The 22601-nt window shown below is 48.3% G+C and overlaps 1 protein-coding gene across 6 annotated transcripts in view; it reads right to left on the bottom strand.

Annotated features, from left to right (window-relative positions):
* The window catches only part of ARHGEF1 (Rho guanine nucleotide exchange factor 1), a 459136-nt gene that overhangs the window by 103249 nt on the left and 333286 nt on the right, over positions 1–22601 (bottom strand). For all 6 annotated transcript variants that reach the window (XM_078651355.1, XM_078651350.1, XM_078651354.1 and 3 more), the window contains one exon: positions 5795–5938. In XM_078651355.1, coding sequence (XP_078507481.1) covers positions 5795–5938 — 144 coding nt within the window. The remainder of the gene's footprint in view (positions 1–5794; positions 5939–22601) is intronic.

Consider the following 22601-nt stretch of genomic DNA (forward strand, 5'->3'; position numbering starts at 1 on the left):
GGAGCAGGCGTCGCGTCGGACAGAGGAGGAGCAGGCGTGGCGTCGGACAGAGGAGGAGCAGGCGTGGCGTCGGACAGATGAGGAGCAGGCGTGGCGTCGGACAGATGAGGAGCAGGCGTGGCGTCGGACAGATGAGGAGCAGGCGTGGCGTCGGACAGATGAGGAGCAGGCGTGGCGTCGGACAGATGAGGAGCAGGCGTGGCGTCGGACAGATGAGGAGCAGGCGTGGCGTCGGACAGATGAGGAGCAGGCGTGGCGTCGGACAGATGAGGAGCAGGCGTGGCGTCGGACAGATGAGGAGCAGGCGTGGCGTCGGACAGATGAGGAGCAGGCGTGGCGTCGGACAGATGAGGAGCAGGCGTGGCGTCGGACAGATGAGGAGCAGGCGTGGCGTCGGACAGATGAGGAGCAGGCGTGGCGTCGGACAGATGAGGAGCAGGCGTGGCGTCGGACAGATGAGGAGCAGGCGTGGCGTCGGACAGATGAGGGGCAGGCGTGGCGTCGGACAGATGAGGGGCAGGCGTGGCGTCGGACAGATGAGGGGCAGGCGTGGCGTCGGACAGATGAGGGGCAGGCGTGGCGTCGGACAGATGAGGGGCAGGCGTGGCGTCGGACAGATGAGGAGCAGGCGTCGCGTCGGACAGATGAGGAGCAGGCGTCGCGTCGGACAGATGAGGAGCAGGCGTCGCGTCGGACAGATGAGGAGCAGGCGTCGCGTCGGACAGATGAGGAGCAGGCGTCGCGTCGGACAGATGAGGAGCAGGCGTCGCGTCGGACAGATGAGGAGCAGGCGTCGCGTCGGACAGATGAGGAGCAGGCGTCGCGTCGGACAGATGAGGAGCAGGCGTCGCGTCGGACAGATGAGGAGCAGGCGTCGCGTCGGACAGATGAGGAGCAGGCGTCGCGTCGGACAGATGAGGAGCAGGCGTCGCGTCGGACAGATGAGGAGCAGGCGTCGCGTCGGACAGATGAGGAGCAGGCGTCGCGTCGGACAGATGAGGAGCAGGCGTCGCGTCGGACAGATGAGGAGCAGGCGTCGCGTCGGACAGATGAGGAGCAGGCGTCGCGTCGGACAGATGAGGAGCAGGCGTCGCGTCGGACAGATGAGGAGCAGGCGTCGCGTCGGACAGATGAGGAGCAGGCGTCGCGTCGGACAGATGAGGAGCAGGCGTCGCGTCGGACAGATGAGGAGCAGGCGTCGCGTCGGACAGATGAGGAGCAGGCGTCGCGTCGGACAGATGAGGAGCAGGCGTCGCGTCGGACAGATGAGGAGCAGGCGTCGCGTCGGACAGATGAGGAGCAGGCGTCGCGTCGGACAGATGAGGAGCAGGCGTCGCGTCGGACAGATGAGGAGCAGGCGTCGCGTCGGACAGATGAGGAGCAGGCGTCGCGTCGGACAGATGAGGACAGATGAGGAGCAGGCGTCGCGTCGGACAGATGAGGACAGATGAGGAGCAGGCGTCGCGTCGGACAGATGAGGAGCAGGCGTCGCGTCGGACAGATGAGGAGCAGGCGTCGCGTCGGACAGATGAGGAGCAGGCGTCGCGTCGGACAGATGAGGAGCAGGCGAGGAGCAGGCGTCGCGTCGGACAGATGAGGAGCAGGCGAGGAGCAGGCGTCGCGTCGGACAGATGAGGACAGATGAGGAGCAGGCGTCGCGTCGGACAGATGAGGAGCAGGCGTCGCGTCGGACAGATGAGGAGCAGGCGTCGCGTCGGACAGATGAGGAGCAGGCGTCGCGTCGGACAGATGAGGAGCAGGCGTCGCGTCGGACAGATGAGGAGCAGGCGTCGCGTCGGACAGATGAGGAGCAGGCGTCGCGTCGGACAGATGAGGACAGATGAGGAGCAGGCGTCGCGTCGGACAGATGAGGACAGATGAGGAGCTGGCGTCGCGTCGGACAGATGAGGAGCAGGCGTCGCGTCGGACAGATGAGGACAGATGAGGAGCAGGCGTCGCGTCGGACAGATGAGGACAGATGAGGAGCTGGCGTCGCGTCGGACAGATGAGGAGCAGGCGTCGCGTCGGACAGATGAGGACAGATGAGGAGCAGGCGTCGCGTCGGACAGATGAGGACAGATGAGGAGCAGGCGTCGCGTCGGACAGATGAGGACAGATGAGGAGCGGGCGTCACGTCGGACAGATGAGGAGCGGGCGTCACGTCGGACAGATGAGGAGCGGGCGTCACGTCGGACAGATGAGGAGCGGGCGTCACGTCGGACAGATGAGGAGCGGGCGTCACGTCGGACAGATGAGGAGCGGGCGTCACGTCGGACAGATGAGGAGCGGGCGTCACGTCGGACAGATGAGGAGCGGGCGTCACGTCGGACAGATGAGGAGCGGGCGTCACGTCGGACAGATGAGGAGCGGGCGTCACGTCGGACAGATGAGGAGCGGGCGTCACGTCGGACAGATGAGGAGCGGGCGTCACGTCGGACAGATGAGGAGCGGGCGTCACGTCGGACAGATGAGGAGCGGCCGTCACGTCGGACAGATGAGGAGCGGCCGTCACGTCGGACAGATGAGGAGCGGCCGTCACGTCGGACAGATGAGGAGCGGGCGTCACGTCGGACAGATGAGGAGCGGGCGTCACGTCGGACAGATGAGGAGCGGGCGTCACGTCGGACAGATGAGGAGCGGGCGTCACGTCGGACAGATGAGGAGCGGGCGTCACGTCGGACAGATGAGGAGCGGGCGTCACGTCGGACAGATGAAGAGCGGGCGTCACGTCGGACAGATGAAGAGCGGGCGTCACGTCGGACAGATGAGGAGCGGGCGTCACGTCGGACAGATGAGGAGCAGGCGTCACGTCGGACAGATGAGGAGCAGGCGTCACGTCGGACAGATGAGGAGCAGGCGTCACGTCGGACAGATGAGGAGCAGGCGTCACGTCGGACAGATGAGGAGCAGGCGTCACGTCGGACAGATGAGGAGCAGGCGTCACGTCGGACAGATGAGGAGCAGGCGTCACGTCGGACAGATGAGGAGCAGGCGTCACGTCGGACAGATGAGGAGCAGGCGTCACGTCGGACAGATGAGGAGCAGGCGTCACGTCGGACAGATGAGGAGCAGGCGTCACGTCGGACAGATGAGGAGCAGGCGTCACGTCGGACAGATGAGGAGCAGGCGTCACGTCGGACAGATGAGGAGCAGGCGTCACGTCGGACAGATGAGGAGCAGGCGTCACGTCGGACAGATGAGGAGCAGGCGTCACGTCGGACAGATGAGGAGCAGGCGTCACGTCGGACAGATGAGGAGCAGGCGTCACGTCGGACAGATGAGGAGCAGGCGTCACGTCAGACAGATGGGGAGCAGGCATCACGTCAGACAGATGGGGAACAGCACTGTGGACGGATGCGTCCTGAGTGCTCGCAGCTCGCCGCACAGACCAGTGCCAGAACTAATACCACAGACTCCCGCTGCTTTTACTCAGGACGCATCCGTCCACAGTACCCCATGCTGTTACCCCTCTTCCAGCAGGGATCCGTTATCCTCTAGTCGTACCCACATCATTCCTCACCCATCGCAGCCGGGTTGGAATTATCACAGGAACTGCGATCTATTTCCTACACTAGAACCATACAGCCCTGAAGAGTCACATCAAGCACACGGTGTGACGAAACACGTGTCGGCTGGTTCATGTCAAATGTACTGATCAAGATTGACTTATAAATCTTATCACGCTAAATTGGAATTCAGATCTTTTTGTCTTTTGTTCTCAAGAACACTGTCTTAATTGTTGAGTTCTGACATCAGAAACTATTTACTCTGCGACATGTGCACAGGATTTGAACTTATCTGTTTGGTGTAGGCTTGTCCCACACTTAGGCAGGGGTTGTTTTGCTGTCTGGGTTTGTTGTCCCTGACCTGTTTGCACCGTTTAACTTTGATCCAGAGAATCTGACTCGCTTGGGCGCCAGATCTTCATATCCATTAATCCAAACGCATCCTCTTTACTTACATTCTCAATTGAAATGACCATTGAATTAGCACTGAAATACGTTTTTTCTGCACACACAAACAATAATATGTGCAAATGTCTAGTGTACTGATGCGTTTTGATCGGCTGCAAATATTTATTTCCATCACAATTCATAATTACAGAAAAATGTGCTTGTTTTGTACAAATTCTGATCTAGCCTGAAGCATCAGCACAGTTAATTTGTATGCTGTTGTAGCAAAGTCATCCTGTGCCATGGGCACCCCCCCAACTTTTTGTTGACTGGTACTGGTTGTACCTGACTGATTGACCCTGGGCGCTGCCTAACCAGGCCAAAGGCCAGTACTATGCTGAAAGAGACACTAAGAATACAGTGAAAACACCTACATACACTTCGGTACACTATGGGTTAGGGTAGCCCTTAGATTGGCATGAACTCCTCTATAAGGCCCCAGTAAATAACAGGGCAGGGGATAGGGCAGGGCAGATTAGAGGCCAGCAGCCCTTTCTGCACTTGCATGTGTGCACTGCTGAAGTCGGAGGTCAGTTTATAAACAGCCCTGGGTTGCAGGACTGCTTTTATAATGTAAATTGTGCCCGAACTCGACTTTGGTGTTTGGGGCACTTAAAAATTGATAAACTACTATGTTTGGGCATATAAGGTAGCCCTAGGGTCAGGTATTTATAAGGTGGATTCTTATACAAATGAGTCTTATATGCCATGGGTGAAGTGAAATTGCACACTTAACTCACCACATTGTGGTAAAGAGCATAACAAAATCGACTTATGTGCTCAGAGCCATGTGGAGTGAGGATCTGAAATGTTTTTACATATTCAGAACCCTTAAAGTCTCCCCTTGGTGTTCCAGGAGTGGGGGGTACTAAAGTTATAAGCAGGGTTTTTATAAAAGATGCTTTTGTAAGCACTGGTGTAGGAACAATGGCCCACATAATTTTTCCCGTTGCAAATCCCCTGCCACATAGGTTAACATGGCAAGAAGTTATTAACTAATAACTCCCACTAGGAGAATCATACAATGCCATTCAAATACTTCCTAGAATGGTATTAATAAATCAAACAATAGGGTATTGCTGAATTTCTCCTTAAGTGTACAGACAAGAAGTTATAAGGCTTTCCTGTCGGTAAACCAACATTCAGCCTTCCAGTGGTCTATCCTGACTGGTCAGAGTTAAGTGGATTAGCCAGGTTCCTTTGATGAGGTGATAAATTGCCCCTGGGGTTGGCCAGTACTTCTGGGAGGGCAGAGTTCTGCTACATGGGAATGCCAGAGCAGGGGAGGTGCCGTAACCAAAATTCTTCAATGGAAGAATACAGGCCGAAGAAACCAGTTTCATTTACATCTCTCCTCTTTGAACCCAGCCAGATGTCAGGATTAAGGCATGAATCCCCAGATGTAAAAGGAGGAAACATATGTAGATTAAGCCATCCTGTAGGCTGGTTTAGTTAGCTCTTCTCTCTGCAGAAAATTCTGACATATTGAATTTTGGAGAAATAGTGCTTTCTGGGAGACCATTTTGCTACACTTTGGAGGAACTGGTCATGCTCAGGGGTGTTGTCCTTTACCTTATTGGACAGGAGTGCCCTCCTGTCCAATTAGGTAGGAGGGCACTCCTACGGAAGCAAGTCGCTAACAATAGAGGCTTTGCTGGACAGCTTCGCTGGACAGCACCAGCTCGCCCCAAAAATGGGGGACAGAGTCAAGTCGGACAGATGGGGAATTGTGCAAGTCAGGCAAATAAGGAATTTTAGCAAGTAGCACAGAAAAGGGTCTAACACGTAAGAAGGTCAGGTTTGGTAAGGCGACAGCAGGCAATCCAATAAATGATACTTACCATGAAGCTCAATCAGTTCTTCCAGGCTAGGGAAGATAGCTGGCAACTCAGTGTCCGTGAACCAGACATTCAGCATGGGTTGGTAGAAGACCTCAAGAAGCACCTTCAGCATACGCACATGGGCATGCTCTGTGATGAAGAGCTCTGCAAGGGAAGCCAAAGAGAAGGTTGAGATGCTAATTGGAGGCATAAACTGGGACCTGCTGTGGGTGAACAAGGAATGTCACAGGATGCTTAGAATTCCAATAGTCATTGCCAGTGAATCTATTTTAACTTTTATAGGTCCCAATTAAAAATACTAAGACCCAGAGCCAGGCCAATGCTGAACTAGAAGAGAGAAATGTAAGGAGGGAAGAGCGAGTCCTCTTCTTCAGGAGTGACTATTACTTGAAGTAGGAGGCCTGAAACTCAAAGTTCAAGGTTAGTAGCATGGACAACATTCACCGATAAGAAACAGGTTATTTACTTGTAACAATAGCTTTGCGTTTGATGCTGCTCTAGGTTCAAATGCTGTGCATTATTCTACCTAAAGGAAAATGCTACTTACCAGTATGCATCTGTTCTTGGCATGTAGAGCTGCAGATTCGTACACTTCGCAATAGATCGCCACCTGGTGTTGTGCTCGGATAATTGCATGTTTTTGTCTTAGAAGAAGTCTTTTGTAGTCACGAAATAGGTGACTCCTCCCTTGGACGATAGTGCACATGGGCATCGGCTCCATCCTTAGATTGTTTTTCGCCATGATGGGAAATGATGGAGTTAGTAGAAGTAAAGAAAAGATGTCCATGCGTGTGCATCTAAGTAAGATGAAACTGGAACAGATATCGGTCCCGGGGAGGCGGGAGGGCGTGTACGAATCTGTAGCTCTACATGCCAAGAAAAGATGCATACTGGTAAGTAGCATTTTCCGTTCGAGGCATATGAGCTGCAGATTGTGCACTCAACATCGATTGTGCAGCAGTGTCTCCCCTAGCGGTGGTCACCTGTATCTGTTGCAGTAGTTTGAAAGAAAGTTTTTAGGACAGCTTTGCCTACTGCAGCTTGCTGCTTGGCTTGCACATCAACACAGTAGTGTTTAGTGAAGGTGTGAGTTGTAGACCATGTTGCTGCCTTGCAGATGTCTTCTAGAGGGATGTTTCCTTAGAAAGCCATAGAGGCTCCTAGTTTGCGTGTGGAGTGCGCTCTAGGAGGAACTGTTAATGTACGTTTTGCATTTTGATAGCATATTTGTATACATTTTACAATCCACCTTGCATTCCAGCTTTAGAGATGCGGTTGCCTTTATGAGGTGGAGAGAAAGATACCAACAATTGTTTTGTTTTACGAAAAGATTTAGTCCTATCTATATAGCAGAGAAGAGCTCTTAACATCTAGTGTGTGTAGAGCTCTTTCTGCTACAGAGTCAGGGTTTTGGAAAAACACAGGTAACTCTACAGATTGGTTTAAATGAAAAGGAGTAATGACTTTTGGAAGGAATTTAGTATTAGTTCTGAGAACCACCTTGTTACGATGTAGTTGTAAGAATGGTTCTTGTATTGTGAAAGCTTGTATCTCGCTTACTCTCCTAAGAGAGGTAATAGCAATGAGGAAAGCTGTTTTCCATGTGAGTAATTGCAGTTCACATTTGTGTAAAGGTCCAAAAGGGGGTCCTTCCATAAATGCTATAATAGCTGGCACTCTAAAAAGCGACAGATGTTGTCTGTTTTGTAAATATGCTGCAATTGCTGCAAGATGTAGACGTATAGATGAATATGCCAAGTTACATCTTTGTAAATGTAGAAGGTAGCAAATGATATTTTGGATAGAAGCATCCAGGGGATCAATTTGGTTATTGTTGCAATAAATGGCAAATCTCTTCCATTTAGCAGCATAACAAGCTCTGGTAGTAGGTCTCCTGGCCTCTTTAATGATGTTCATACAGTCTGGTGGTAGGTTAAGATAACCAAATTCTAAGACTTCAGGAGCCAGATCGCCAGATTCAGTTGATTTGGGTCTGGATGTCTGATGTCTCTATGGTTCTGCGTTAGCAGGGATGGTGTCAGACGTAACTTTTGGTGTGGAACTAGAGAGAGTTCTAGCAGTGTGGTGCACCACGGTTGGCGTGCCCATGTGGGAGCTACCAGGATTAATTTGAGAGACTGTTGTCTGAGCTTGCGTACTACTAATGGTATTAAAAGCGTACGCAAATCTGCCTGACCAGTTCATCCATATCGCATTGCCCTTGGACAGCGGGTGTGGAAACCTGGCGGCGAAGGTTGGGCAATTTGCGTTTTTGTGTGTGGCAAACAGATCTATGTCTGGATGACCCCACTTGTGAAAGAATGGTTGAAGAACTTGCGGATGTAGTTCCCATTCGTGAATTTGTTGTGTCTGCCGACTCAACAGATCTGCTATCCGATTGTGAACTCCTGGAAGGTGCTCTGCTAGCAGATATATATTTTGTGGAATGGCCCACCTGCAAATGTTCTGTGCAAGCTGGGACAGTTGTAGAGAGTGTCCCCCCCCCCTGTTTTTGTATATAATACATAGCTGTCATGTTGTCCGTTCGGATTAAGACAGCTTTGTACTTGTACTTGGAATGTTTTGAGTGCTAAGAATATTGCTAGCAGCTCTAGGTGGCTGATATGGAGCAGTTTTTGTTGAGTGGTCCATTGCCCTTGAGTTGTATGATGTAAGAGATGGGCTCCCCATCCTGTGAGAGATGCGTCTGCTGTGAGTACTATTTGTGGAACAGGTTCGAGGAACGGCCGCCCTTTTGTCAGGTGTTTGGTGTTCCACCACTGCCGAGAGCGATATGTGCGGCTCTCTATCAACACCAGGTCTGTTAGTTGCCCTTGAGCCGGATTCCATTGTTTTGCTAGACATTCCTGTATTGGACGCATCTGCAGTCTTGCATATGGTACTATAAAGATGCAAGATGCCATCATGCCTATTAGTCTCATGAACACTCTGGCTTGCAGAGATTGTTGTTGTTGAAAGGCTGTGACTAAGGCTTGAATGCTCTGTATCCTTGCTGGACTGGGATACGCTAGAGCTGTAGACGTGTTTATTGTAGCCCCTAGATACTGATGTATATGAGAGGGTTGCAGGTGCGACTTGGTGTAGTTGATTGTGAACCCTAAGTCGTGCAATGTTTGAATTGTCTGATGTGTGTGTTGGACACACTGATTGAATGACTTGGCTTTTATGAGCCAATCGTCTAGATAAGGGAAGACATGCATTTGTTGTCTTCTGAGATGTGCTCCTACTACTGCTAGGCACTTTGTGAATACTCTTGGTGCGGTTGTAACTCTGAATGGAAGGACTTTGAATTTATAATGTTGTACTTCCAGTAAAAACCTTAGATACTTCCTGTGAGCAAGATGTATAGGAATGTGGAAGTAGGCGTCCTTTAGACCTAGTGTTGCATGGAAATCGCCTTGTTGCAGCAGTGGAAGCACTTGTTGTAAAGTGATCATATGAAAATGATATGATTGTATATAATGATTGAGGGGCCTGAGGTCGAGAATTGGTCTTAGTGTCCCGTCCTTTTTGGGTATTAGAAAATACAGCGAGTAAACCCCTGTTCCTTGGTGTTGTAAAGGAACTATTTCTATTGCGTCCTTTTGAAGAAGTGGCAGGACTTCTTGTTTGAGCCGAGTAAGGTGTTCTGCTGACATTGGACGTTGCCTGGGTGGTATGGGCGGAGGGGTTGCTGTAATTTCCAGGCAGAAGCCATACTGGATAATCTGTTTTACCCACTTGTCTGTTGTGATGGAATTCCAGAGAGGTAGGAACTGTGTTAATCTGCCCCCCACAGGAGTGGAATGCTGTTGGGGAAGCAGAGGAAAGTCACTATTTTGTGGTGGAAGAGGCTCGATTATTGTTGTTATCCCGACCTCTTCCCTTGTTGTTGTTCCCTCTATATCCTCCTCTAAAATATCCCTGGTTAGAGGATGTTTGTGTATTAGATTTGAAGGATGTTGTATTGTCTGCTCCAGTCTGTTTGGAGCCTCCTCTATAGAAGGAGCGACGAAAGGAGCTTTTAGCTTTTGTGGACTGTAAAGCTCCCATAGATTTGGCTGTATCTGCATCCTTCTTCATTTTTTCAAGTGCTGTGTCCAAACAATTGATTTTGATTAAATGGCTGATTTAAAATTGTAGTTTGCACTTCCTGTTTAAATCCTGAAATGCGTAGCCACGCATGTCTTCTAAGTAGGACACTAGTGTTTACAGCTCTAGATGCAGTGTCTGCTACATCAAGTGCTCACTTGATTGAGGCACTGGAAATTAGTTTGCCTTCTTGTATAAGGTTGTTTGCCTGCGCTTTATATTGGTCAGGTAGATGCTCTAGTAGTTTCTCTAACTGATCATAATGAGCCCTGTCTTTCGGTGCCGATGGAGCTGGTGGGATCAGCATGTGCGGCTTGCTCAGTAAGGAGCTACCGGAAGGCTTACTTATTTTCTTCGGAACCGGGCTCGATGGCAGGGCTTTCGAAGTGTTCTTTCGGTCGCGACTGGGCCCCGGAGGCGGAGTGTTGACCTTTGCCTTCAATTTGGGTGCTGTGTGTGGTGCAGGGGCAGCAGTACTCACGCGCTGACCCGATGGTATGGAGTGGTCTGCCTCTGATACGACGATTTGGAGATCATCGGAATCTTCTTCGGGAACGAGCAGAACCTCCTCGAAGATATCCACCAGTTCCGGAGCTGATCTCTGCATGTCGTGTCGACGGGCCCTCCGATCTCGGATGGTTTTCTTGGATCGAAAGGACGCACAGGCTGTACAGCTGGATTTGTCGTGTTCTGGCAATAAGCACAGGTTACAGACCTCGTGGTGGTCACTGTGTGGAAACTTTGCTCCACACTCGGGCATTTTTTGAATGGCGTCCTTTCCATGAGGAGTAGGCCTCACGGCGTGGATGGGCCCAACTGCCGCGTCGACGACCGGTATCGAGGTGACTGAGTCAATACGATGTTTGTTGATATCGAAAGTAGTTAGGTGAAGTTTTAATACGTTTTTGAGCTTTGAAGTACTTGAAAAGTAGATCTCGAACCGGAGCCGAAAAATTTCATCCGAACCCAGTGGCGGAAAAAAAACAATCTAAGGATGGAGCCGATGCCCATGCGCACAATCGTCCAAGGGAGGAGTCACCTATCTCGTGACTACAAAAGACTTCTTCCAAGATGGCAACAACATGCAATCATCCGAGCCCAAAACCAGGTGACGATCTAATGCTAAGTGTACAATCTGCAGCTCATATGCCTCAAACAGGTCTTTCTCATGGGCGTAGACCATAAGTTATTTCTCACTATGAACATCCCAACCTGCCTAGCACCTACGTCAGCAGGAAAGGGAGAGAGTGACTTGTTAATCTACAGGAAGTTCAAGTTATAAAATGATTGGTATAGGTAAGTAATCGGTTTCTTTAACTCTTTTCTAGAGTCACATGCTGAAGACTCACCTGTATACTGATTCGGAAAAACTGTGTGTGGCTCTTAAATTTGCAAAGAATCTTTGGAACCAGTAAAATCAGAGTTATGGCATAGATGGACTTTAGCTGCCCTGATGAGTGTGGACCCTTCTCCCTTTGAACTTCAGCAGCGCCATCTGCTTGCCTAAAGGTGAAAATTGGGATTATCATGAATCTCAAACATGCCCCAAGTTGGTGTTCCCCACTGACTGAAGATAAGATTCAGCTATCTATTGTCCAGTTGTTATTTGTGAGACTCCTGAATTTGACGACTCGGAACATCTGCATAAACATTTCGAAGCCCTAGGACATGTTTTGCAGAAAGTTATACACTGTGCACTATGGCCCAGAACCAGAATTCAGCGATTCGCAAGACAGGTGTCTTGTGGCACCCTGCTTGAGGATGTAGTATACTGCTGTAGTGTTGTCTGTCCAGATGAACAATGGTGAGCCTTCACTCGAAAAAGAAAGGTTTTGCGGGAAAGTCTTACCGCTGAGTTCCAAAAGACCAATTTGAGACTTGTATTCCAACAGAGGCCTTTTCCATTCACAAACAGGTCATTCACGTGTGTTCCGCATCCAATCAGAGAGGATATGTACCAGAATGAACTTTGGTCTGAACCAATGACTGAACCTTCAGTTTTTTTAGCCACCATCAAAGTAATTATTTCTCATTCCTAAACAGTGTAAGCTTTTCTTGTATGCGACATATTATACAACACTGGGGAACTAAAAGGATAAAGTATGACATGCATTCCAGAAGCACCTTACACTGCCTGCCAGTGACCGGGTCTCAATTTTGAAAGTGCCATTCTACTTCTTGAAGCTTTATAGCTCTTTCTGTTGGAAACACCTTCCTGGCACAGGTTTTGGTTCTTGTCTGCAGAAAAACTGCAGACTTTGCTAACGCACAGTAGAATTTTCATATTTAGAGCGAGTTCTGGCTTTTAAAGAAGAGATGTTGCCATTTGAACCACTTCTATGGCTTGTGAAAGAAAAGGAGCATTGATTAGACAGTTATATATTTAGAGATTAACTGACAGAGTTAAGCGTCTTAGCCAGATTACCGCCGGGGTCTTGCATTTGGGTAAACTATTTTGGTACTAATTTCAGGCCAAAAGGGAGCGCCTTAAATTGGTAATGAACTCCAGCGATACTGACAGCAGGAACTTTGTGATTTGGATGATTGAGTGTGCTGAAATATTAATCTTCTTGGTCTAACAATGATAGGTCATCACCTTCTGGATGAATGGACGAATCTCCAGTAACATGGCCGTTCTGAAGTTTTGCTTCTTTACTATTAGTTTAATTTTTCTAAATTCAACATAGGACTTCAAACAGGAGAAAATGTTGGGTGAAATCCCTTCAGACTTTGGTGCCGAGGTACATATTGTACAGCTTCTCTGTTGAACATTACTTCTAGTTCTTCTTTGAGATTATTTGAGATTTTTGTGAACCTTCTATTTTTGTGGGTGATCTTGGTATTTGGATAAACTCCAAAGTGTGACCCTTGTATACAATGTCAAAATCTATTTGTCTATAGTAATATCCTGCTGTGCTTGATGGAATGTTGAATGATTTATCCTACAGGCATGGACGGGTGAGAGAGGACCCTGTTTAAGTCAGGCTTTATTGTTGGCTTGATGACAGACTACCTTTGCGCCTTTGATTTGATTGACTGGGATCGGTCTAGGATTGTGCTGGCGGAAATCTTGCCCAAACCATAATTTCATTATGGACAGCAACTATTATACTGATATCTTGTAAGGTCGCCTCTTTGGTACCCTGAAAACCACCTGTTGTGCATGACCCCTAGCGATATCAGGGTGTCAATATCTCCCTTAAATAACTCTATGGCATCAACACATTTTCCCAAAAATATTAGACCTATCTAAGGCATGTCAATGACACAGGTCTGGACTCCCAGACTCAAGGAAGTGCTTCTTCGCCGGCCATATTGATCCATCACTGCAACAGCATCTATCTGCTTAAATCCTACTGTGGTGGGATCCATAGTTGCATCAAAGCAGATGCCATCTCACCTTCTTTCAAAATTATATAGACCTGGAGTTTATCCCCATAAGACCACTTATCGATTAAGATGGTAATCTCATGCAATAACCAACAATCATAGCTTTGAAGTATTGCAGAAACCTTTGCAACCAAAATGATGTTTGAATCCATTAATTGATTCTCATTCCCATAGAATTCCGCTTTTTACACTCCCTGTCAGGAGGTGCCATGCAAGGAGTAGTGGAGTTCCTTGATCTCCTCAGGCCAGCAGAGGAGATCATGGAGTCCAATTTGACCTGATTTAAGAAACAGGCAGGTGAGACTTCAGATGCCTTGTACTTTTTATCTACTTTACAGCTACTAAAAGAGATGGTAGCTGGATGCTTCCTAGTAAGAACACCTTTCTCCCAAATGTTAACTATAATAGATATTGCTCTATGAACCTTCTTGGCTTTTGTTGAAAATCAAAAAGTAAACAATGTTTTGGATGGTTTAACTGGAAGGATACATTTCTGCGACATTCTTTTATTTAGTGTGTGGAATCTTCCAACATCATCGGTAGGACAGTCTTTCTTCTCTGGTCTACAACTTAGGTTATCTGGGATGACATAAATCCCACCCTGGCTCACTCAGGTACCCACGGACAGCATATTCATTAGTATAATTTTCTGGGAATTGGGTGTTTTGAGTCAGGATTAGAGCCAGGAGGTGGCGGTGGCTGAAGCACAGTAAGCACACAGAGTCTTCTCTGCAGGCATCAGTATTTTACATTCAGAAAGTGATCAATTTCTGGGTACCACTGGAAAAAGTTGCGGTGGTTGGGAACCGACCTAAACTAATGAAAGCACAAACGATCCTGAAACAGAAGGATTAGGAAGCCTACTATACATCTTAAATCATGGCTTTTAAAGAAGTAACATATTTAATGCTATTGTCACTATTGCAAGGTTATCAAGGAGGCTGTCATCAAAGCTGAGACAACTGAAAGTCTCTACACAGCTTCATACTCATCATCTGAATTTATTGTCACATATTCAATTTTTAAGTCTCTACGAGTGAGAGGTGCCCTTGATCGTGCAAAAGGTTCTTGTGAACCTCCTTGTTTTTCTTTTCCTCAGAGAACAATGGTTCAAAAACTGAAGGAAGTCTCTGTTCCGGAGAATGCCTTACTCTTCTTTCCAACCCGGACGATAAATATTGTAAAAGTCTATTCAGGGAAAGAGAATTACAGCAGATACCACAAAAGTACTGTAGAAGAAACTGGAAAATGGCAACAGCTGACTATATCATTATCACCATCTATTAAGTGGCAATGGATCTGCGAACAACTGGGATCTCATCAAGAGTGAATGGGACAGTGTCCACAATTTCATGATGATGAAGTTGTAAATGTCGTCATCGTCAACAGAGCATTAGAAAACTAGATATGGATTCATCAACACAGTCAACGGAGGAGCCGAAATCTGAAAAATGACCTCCTAATCCAATTGAAGCATTTCTTTCTAGATTTAGTTTCGACGGAGAACAAATCAATCTATTTACTGACAGAAGCAGGAAAACTCTTCCTGGGCACAGAGAAAGTCTGCAGAATAGATGATTCCGTAGACTTAAGTGGTGTATTTTCCTTTGAGCCAGTGCCAAAGATCTTATGAGTACTCACAACTAGGTGCCGGCACTGGCACAGAAAAAGGTGTCCTTGTAGTCTTCGATGTTGACCCATCAGTGCATCGCAGATATGATATAAAGGCTTTTATAGCGTGCTCTACTACTAAAAAAGTATCCTGGCACAAGAGACGAAGGAGTTCAGAAAGCAAGGGAAAGTTTGGCAATTAAAAAGTGATGCTGAATAGGTGCGTTTTCAGCCCTTTCTTAAAAACCGTAATGGTCGGGGCAGCCCTAAGCTGGAAAGGGAGGGCATTCCAAGCTATAGCGGCCCTAACTGAAATGGACTGTCCTCCTAATCGAGAGTACTTAAATCTGGGCACAATCATTTGAAGCTGGTTAGCCGAGCGGAGGCAGCGATTAGGAATATACAGGGCAAACCTTTTCCTTAGGTAAGCAGGGCCAATCTGATGGAGCGCACGAAAGGAGAGAACAAGTGTTTTGAACAGGATCCGGTGGGCAACCGGGAGTCAATGGAGGCTGCGCAGAAAAGGGCGTACGCTAGATCTTCTGGGCAGATTGAACAGAAGTCTTGCGGCCGCATTTTGGATGACCTGAAGACGTTGGATCAAATAAGCCGGTAGGCCGCTAAATAGACCGTTCGCTTAATCAAGCCTGGAAAGTATTAGAGCACGCGACACCGTCTCTTTATCCTCTCTCGGAAGGAGGGGAAAGAACCTACGTAAGGCTTTAAGAGTTGCAAAACATATCCCCGTAAGTTTTTTAAAATGTTCCTCAAACTTGAGGTCTTTCCCAAACCAAACCCCAAGGTTTTTCGCTGGGCCACCCATGGATTTGGGACATGGCAAATCACGTGGCCATAATAGGTCACTAAATTTATCCGGAAAGGAACCATAAAAAAGAACCTCGGACTGGTCTTCATTGCACTTTAGCTGGGCAAGTGCTAACCAGCGAAAGACCGATGAGAGGCAGAGTTGAACCGCCGACGTATCCAATGTGTCCTTTGGCCAGGTGAACAACAGTTGGGTATCGTCAGCGTAAGCCATTATTTTGGCTCCCAAATGTTCCGCCAGATAAATCAAAGGAGTTAAATAAATGTTAAAAAGCAGGGGGCTCAAAGTAGACCCCTGAGGAACTCCAGTGGTGAGTTTTTTTGGTAGAGAGGCAAATGGCGGGATCCAGACCTGTTGCGTCCTATTGTCTAAAAAAAGACGTCAGCCAGTGAAGTGCAAGTCCAGAAATGCCAACGGCCGCTAGTCTAGTAAGAAGGAGAGAATGGGGCACCGTATCGAAGGCGGCAGAGAGGTCTAGTAAAATCAGAACCGCTCTGCCACCTCCATCAAGGCACTCCCGGATAGCTTCCGACACCTCGACTAGCGCCGTTTGGGTGCTGTAGGCAGCCCGAAACCCTGACTGAGCTGGATGCAAAGCATGAGAAGATTCAATGAAACAGTCCAACTGTCTTAAAGCAATCTTCTCACAGACCTTAGCCAAGGCTGGCAGTAATGAAATGGGCCAGTAGTTGGAAGGCCCAGTCTTTTTTTAGAAGCGGCAACAATTTGGTTTGCTTCCAACTGAGCGGGACAGTTGCAGAGGAAAAGGAAAGATTAACAATCTGGGTAACCTCTTTCATTACTATTTCAGCCCCCCCCCCCTTTCCCCCCCCCCCCCCCCCCCCCCCCCAAGAACTCTGGCTGGGCAGGGGTCAGAGGGAGAGCCTGACTTCAAGGCCTCAAGTACTGCAGAAATATCAGACTCAGTAGATTGAGAAAAGGTAACAAACTGCTCAGCAGACTTAGGAACGGGGAAGGGAGGTAGTGCTGAGAAGGACAAATAACCATCACAGGCAGTGCGCAGGTTATCTTGGATCTTGGCAATTTTATCTATGAAAAAAGAAGAAAGTTCTTCGCACCAGTGATCAGATGAGGGCAACAGAGGTTGCGCAGCACATGGTGAAAGAAAGCTTTTAACAATAGAAAAGATCTCCTTGCTGTTATTGTTTGCTTTTTCAATTCTCCCTGCATAGTAGATGCCCTTAGCGGTTCTGATAGCGGCATAGTAGTCTTTTTGAGCTGCTCGCAGAACCCTCTTTTCCTCGGGCCGATAGGCCTGTCTCCACACCCGTTCGAGTTTTTTGCATCCCAATTTCAATTCTCGTAGGGTGTGGGTAAACCATGGTTTATAGGGGGTAGACCGCATCCTACGGATACAGCCTTTATTGGTGGAGGCAGCGGACCCATGTTCCACCCATGTGTTAAAAGTACTAACCGCCACTTCCACCTCCGAGGTAAAAATTGGACGGGTTCGAGACAGAGATTCAGACAGAGTAACTAAATTAATCCTCTGTAAATGAGCAAGTGGAGGGGTACTCTCAGTCTCCATGGCTCTATCCAGAGACCAGGAAAATCTGATCAGCTCATGATCCGACCAAGTCACGCTCTCAGGGCGGGCCATGACAATATCGAAATTAGAGCAGACCAGGTCTAGGAGGTGGCCCCGCACATGGGTTGGAAAGTCAACCCATTGTTTGAGGTGGGCCATAGATAAGGCATCACCTAACAGAGTGGCCTCAATGGAGTCTGAGGCATCAACATGGATGTTAAAGTCCCCCAGCAGGAGGTACCTTGCGAATCTCAAGGCCCGCGGAATTATGACCTCTTCCAGTGCCCCCACAGAATTCCCCAACATATCCCGGAGGCCGATACACCAATGTACCTCCTAAGGTGAAGTGTGAGTTAAGCACAATGGAGAAATGGAGCACCTCCGCATCCCCCAGCCCGTCATGGGGTTCACGAGAAAAGACCCAATGGTCCCTATAAATCACGGCGACGCCGCCCCCTCTACCGAGCGGGCGATCTGCCCTCGTGATTTTAAAGCCCCGTGGAATAGCTAACTCCACCACCGGGGCGCACGAGTCATTTAGCCAGGTCTCTGTGACAAAGAAAAGATAGAATTGTTTCTCCACCAAAGGTTCAAAAATATCGGCAGAATGCTTAACCAGTGACCTGGCATTAATTAGCCCTGCTCTAATCAGCAAGGGGTCAGCGCTCACTTGAACTGGGCATCGCAATGTGGGATGGAAATGAAAGTTACATACAGGACACACACGGGATAAGCTATTAGCCACCCCCCAGGAATGTCCTTCCCCACAGCTCCTGACGTTCAGTGCAATAAGATCTTCATGTGAGTACCGTAGAGAGGTAGACTGTGGTTTCCTAAGTGGACAGGCAAGGGGCCTGGCACTGGGCACGTCCGGAGCACGGACGGGCACAGACGGGCCCTCCTTTGGCTCTCCTTCGGCGCGCAGACGGCGCGCCCGCTGCGCGTCTTGAAGTGCATCGCTATTTATGCCCAAAGCCCCTCCCTCAGCTGGACCGCAAACGAAATAACAAGGTGCTGCCACCACCCAGATCAATCGCCCAGGCCCCCGGACACGGGATCTATTTATGCCCCAAGCCCCTCCCTCAGCTGGACCGCTAACTCGGGTCCCGCAGGGGTCCGGGCCTCACACAAGATGGCGCCCGACCTAGCCCTCCACAACAATCGGCACCAAGAAGCCGCGGTGGAACAGGGCACAGGGAGACCGGGTACAGTGCTCAGGAGAATTAAAAGGTACAATTAATGTCATAAACACACAACACAATTTTTAAAATCGTTTGTTTTTAAAATGGTAACTGTAAAATAAAGCGGGGAACAAGTTAGAGCAGAAGAGAGTCCCTCGCAGTCTGCTCGCCTTCGAAAACGAAATAACAAGGTGCTGCCACCACCCAGATCAATGATTTCAGTGATAGGCAAAACTTTGACTTCTTGACAGTATTCTTGGTCTTGCAGTGGCAAGATCCTTCACAGATGGACCCGAGGATGAAAGCTCCACAACATGTCTTGCAATGGACTGAAACTCTAAAAGCGGATTATTCTTTTACACTGCCTAGGAGTGGATGGATAAGCCTTCCCAAGGTCTTTCAGAAGAACCAAAGCTTTCATTTTCCACACTTGATATAGCTCTTAAACAAATTCTTTGGTAGATTGGTCATACAGGGCAATCTAGCAAGAAATAAACACCACAGGAATAACCAAAAGAGAAAAATGTTACTTACCAGATATCTGTTCCCAGCATGTAGGGATGTAGATACACTGCACACTGCTGCCACCTAGTGTTGTGTTCTGAAGTTTAAAAGTTGTTTTTCAGTTGTTAGCATGTGTTGCTGTAGATACACATGCTCTGCATAGATTACAAAGCAGTACCATTTCACAAGCGGTGGGTAGTGTGTGAACGATGCAGAAGTCTGAAATAGAGTCATTAGGACTGTTTGGCCAGCCATACCTGTTCCGAGTAAGGACGTCCACACAGTAGTGTTTGGTGACCATGGGTGGAGTTGACCAGGTGGCTGCTTTACAAATGTCAGTTAGGGCAATGTTCTCTTTGAAGGCAATAGTGTACGGTTTTTTTCATGTAGTGTGCCCTGGATGAAAGGAGGAGGATTTTAGGCTTTGTTATAGCAGGTCTGAATGCATTTAATTGTCCATCTAGCAATACCTGCTTTAGCTATTGGCTGACCTTCGTAATGCTTTGTGAAGGCCACAAAGAGCTGGTTTGACCTGCTCAAAGACTTAGGCCTGTCAATGTAATAGATGAGAGCATTTAATGTTGAGGGCGCTGTAGGAAGCTGGCTCTGTATATGCTACACAAAAGTGAGGTACAGTGTGCACAGAGTCCAGTGGAACCCCAAAGGTAGGCAGAGGTAAAGTTAGATAGAACCTTACTCTCTCGTTGTGGTCGTGTGGTTGAGCAGTAAGGCAGTATCAGAAGACAGTGTTAAGCATTTGTTGTACACAATCAATCAGCAAATTAATTCAAACACTCAAAGACTGAACTTCAGACCAATTGTTTTTGTATAAAAAAATAATTTCAGTTATTTTATTTCTGGAACCAAGCAAGCCTGGCACAGGTAAGCAATAAGTACTTTACAGTAGTAATGCAATTGAAATACTGTTTTAATAATTATTGTATATGCGCTTTGGTTTGATTTACAGTGTAGATGCAGAGCAATGCAATACTTGATAAATTTATTTATTTATTTATAAAGTTTTATATAGCGCGAACTTGATCCTGAAGGCAGTGCATAGTCTAGAACAGGCTTTTTAGTATAATAGCAGGTGCGTAACTTTTGAGATTACTAGGCTTACACAGAGTAGTATACTTAGATACTACTCTGGAACATTTCCTGCAAACAGGGGTAATATATTTTTTGTTAGATTGTGCAATTTTAAAGAATTTCCTTAGTTTCTCAAACTTCACACTTAGAAACTTTTCACAGAAAAACAGTCAATGTTATCCTTTGGAGGAAAATATTGCTATAGGTTATGAGGTAAGAATTTGGTTGTGGGAGTTGGTATTCTCGGGTTGGACTCAGGGTCAGTGATGCACTCTTGTTACACCCTCAGCGGCACTAAGGCGGCCGGTGCAGAGTGCTGAGGCTCAATGTTATCCAATGCGGGAATAGGGGGCATCCCTTTGGTGGCTGCAGAATAGCAGGCCACTTGGTTGTGGGAGCAAAGCTGCTGGACTTAAGCTCAGGGGAAATGGGGGAACAAAGTAGCGCCAAAGGTGCACCCTCAGCGACACTAGTGCGGCAGGGTGTTGTTTCGACGTCGGATGCCCTGTTTTCAATAGAGAACCTCTGGTTTGTAATGACACGGCAGGTTTGGGGACGTAGGTCTTCTGGGTGCGACCACCACTTTGAGGGGTAAGTTGGGAAGTTAGGGGTTGGTTAGGCAACATTGGTTTGGGCACACAAGGCCGTGATGCGTTGAGTGCAGGGGTGCCTTTTGGGGTTGGATCTTCTTACCAGCTCCTGGTCGCGGTTAGGGGGGCCTTCTGGATTTAGACTGCAGACGTCGGCTTGAGGCAGGTCAGGGTTCGCTGGGGTGACCTCCTCGTGGTATTTGCCCAATCAAGCTCAGGTCGTGGACGGCGGGTGCAGAGTGGTGCGGATTTGTGGTTTCCGGCCAAGGCCAGAGGTTGCAGATGAACAAATCCGGTGTTCACGGGAGGAAAGTCTTTGTGAATGAAGGAAGGCAGGTCCTGGGGGGTTTCAGAGGTTGATGGCTGCAGGACACACCAGGATTTTGCAGGAGCAGGTTTGAGGTGGAGACAGGACGGTAGGGCTGGCGCCAAGTCAGTGGGCTTCTTCTCTTGTTAGCTGCTGGACGGTAGTTCGGTCCTTCTAAATTCTTCTTGTAGTTTCTTCTTGTCTGAGGAAACAAGGTTCAGAGGGGCCCCTAAATACTAGATTTAGGGGTGTTACAGGTTGGTAAAAGGCAGGGACCAATGGGTCCCTTACCTGGGGTGGGTACACCCCTAACTATGCCACCATCCAGTGGGAGGGGGGCATGAACAGGACGCAGATGAGAGGCAATACTAGTTGGTAGCAGGTAGAGAAATGCAATTATTATGAAACAGTAACAAACAATAGTTGTATTATTGTAGTCTTTGCTGATCTTCATTGCAGGTGCGCTTGGTTTATGCCTTTGAAAACAGCCAATGTGTTTCGCCCAGACATAGGCTTCTTCAGGGCAATTGGTATTCTAGATTGGGTCTTGTCAGAGTGAAGAGCATCATAAAGTCAAGGTCATGGCAAAGGGTCCATGTAGTGACGTATGGCAAGAGTTAAGAGGCCTCTGGTCTAGGGACCACCATATATCCTTGTTATGGAAAATCCCAGGCCAAGAGCCGAGTAAATTAGAAGGTATCTGCAATAAGCTATTGGTTTAATATGCATTTGCAGTGTAGCGGCAAAACGACCAATGCCCGGCTGTTATCCAGGTCTGTTGTGCGACGCAGGAGGTTGTCCCTGGTTGACTGAGTTCCCCATCTTCAAGATGGTGTGGACTGAGAGTTGTGCTTCACCGCGCCTCCCCCACCTGAGGGGTGGAGTTGGCAGAGGCCGGGACACCTCTCTTCCTCACTTGCTTTTCTCACCGGTTCTCCCGCCCAAAGTGGGGGTCAGAACCAGTGGGGACCAGTTGCTGAGAGCAGCAAGTCGCCTGAGGAAGCTCAACAAGGCGGCAAGCCTTTGAAGCTTCCTCTTCGTGAACCCTGACCATCCTGGCACCTCATCCCAGGATGTGCATTGTTTCAGGCCCCAGAGAGCAGCAGGTTCTCGACCCAGGGGTCCAGAAACATGTCTGGTGGTGGCAGATGAAAGCCGCCACTCAGACTGGACACTAGTGGTAGGTTAGTTTTCAGGGGCATCTCTAAGATGCCCTCTGTGTGCATTTTTCATTAAATCCCACATGTGGGTTTAATGTGCTGAGAAGTTTGATACCAAACTTCTCAGTTTTCAGTGTAGCCATTATGGTGCTGTTTAGTTCGTAATGACAAACTCCCAGCACGTGAATACTCTTAATGGGATCACTGTACTTACAATGTCTAATAATGGACTTAAACACTGTAGGGTTACAGGGGTCAAGCATCTGTACCCTCACCACTAGTATAGTGCACACAGCTAGAAGGGTGGCTGACCTATGCTAGGGCAGTGGGTTGTAGGCATTGGCACACAGATGTGTGCCATGTCGACTCTTCACTTTGTTCTGCAACAAAAAATGCAGCCTGCAAAGGCTGTGTGTGAGTGTCAGGGTACAGGATTTCCAAGGGTGGCACAATAAGTGCTGCAGCCCTTAGAGGCCTTCTCTGGTCACAGTGCTCTGGGTACCTGTGG

This window comes from Lissotriton helveticus, chromosome 7 (assembly GCF_964261635.1).
Source record: "Lissotriton helveticus chromosome 7, aLisHel1.1, whole genome shotgun sequence".
Lineage (NCBI taxonomy): Eukaryota > Metazoa > Chordata > Amphibia > Caudata > Salamandridae > Lissotriton > Lissotriton helveticus.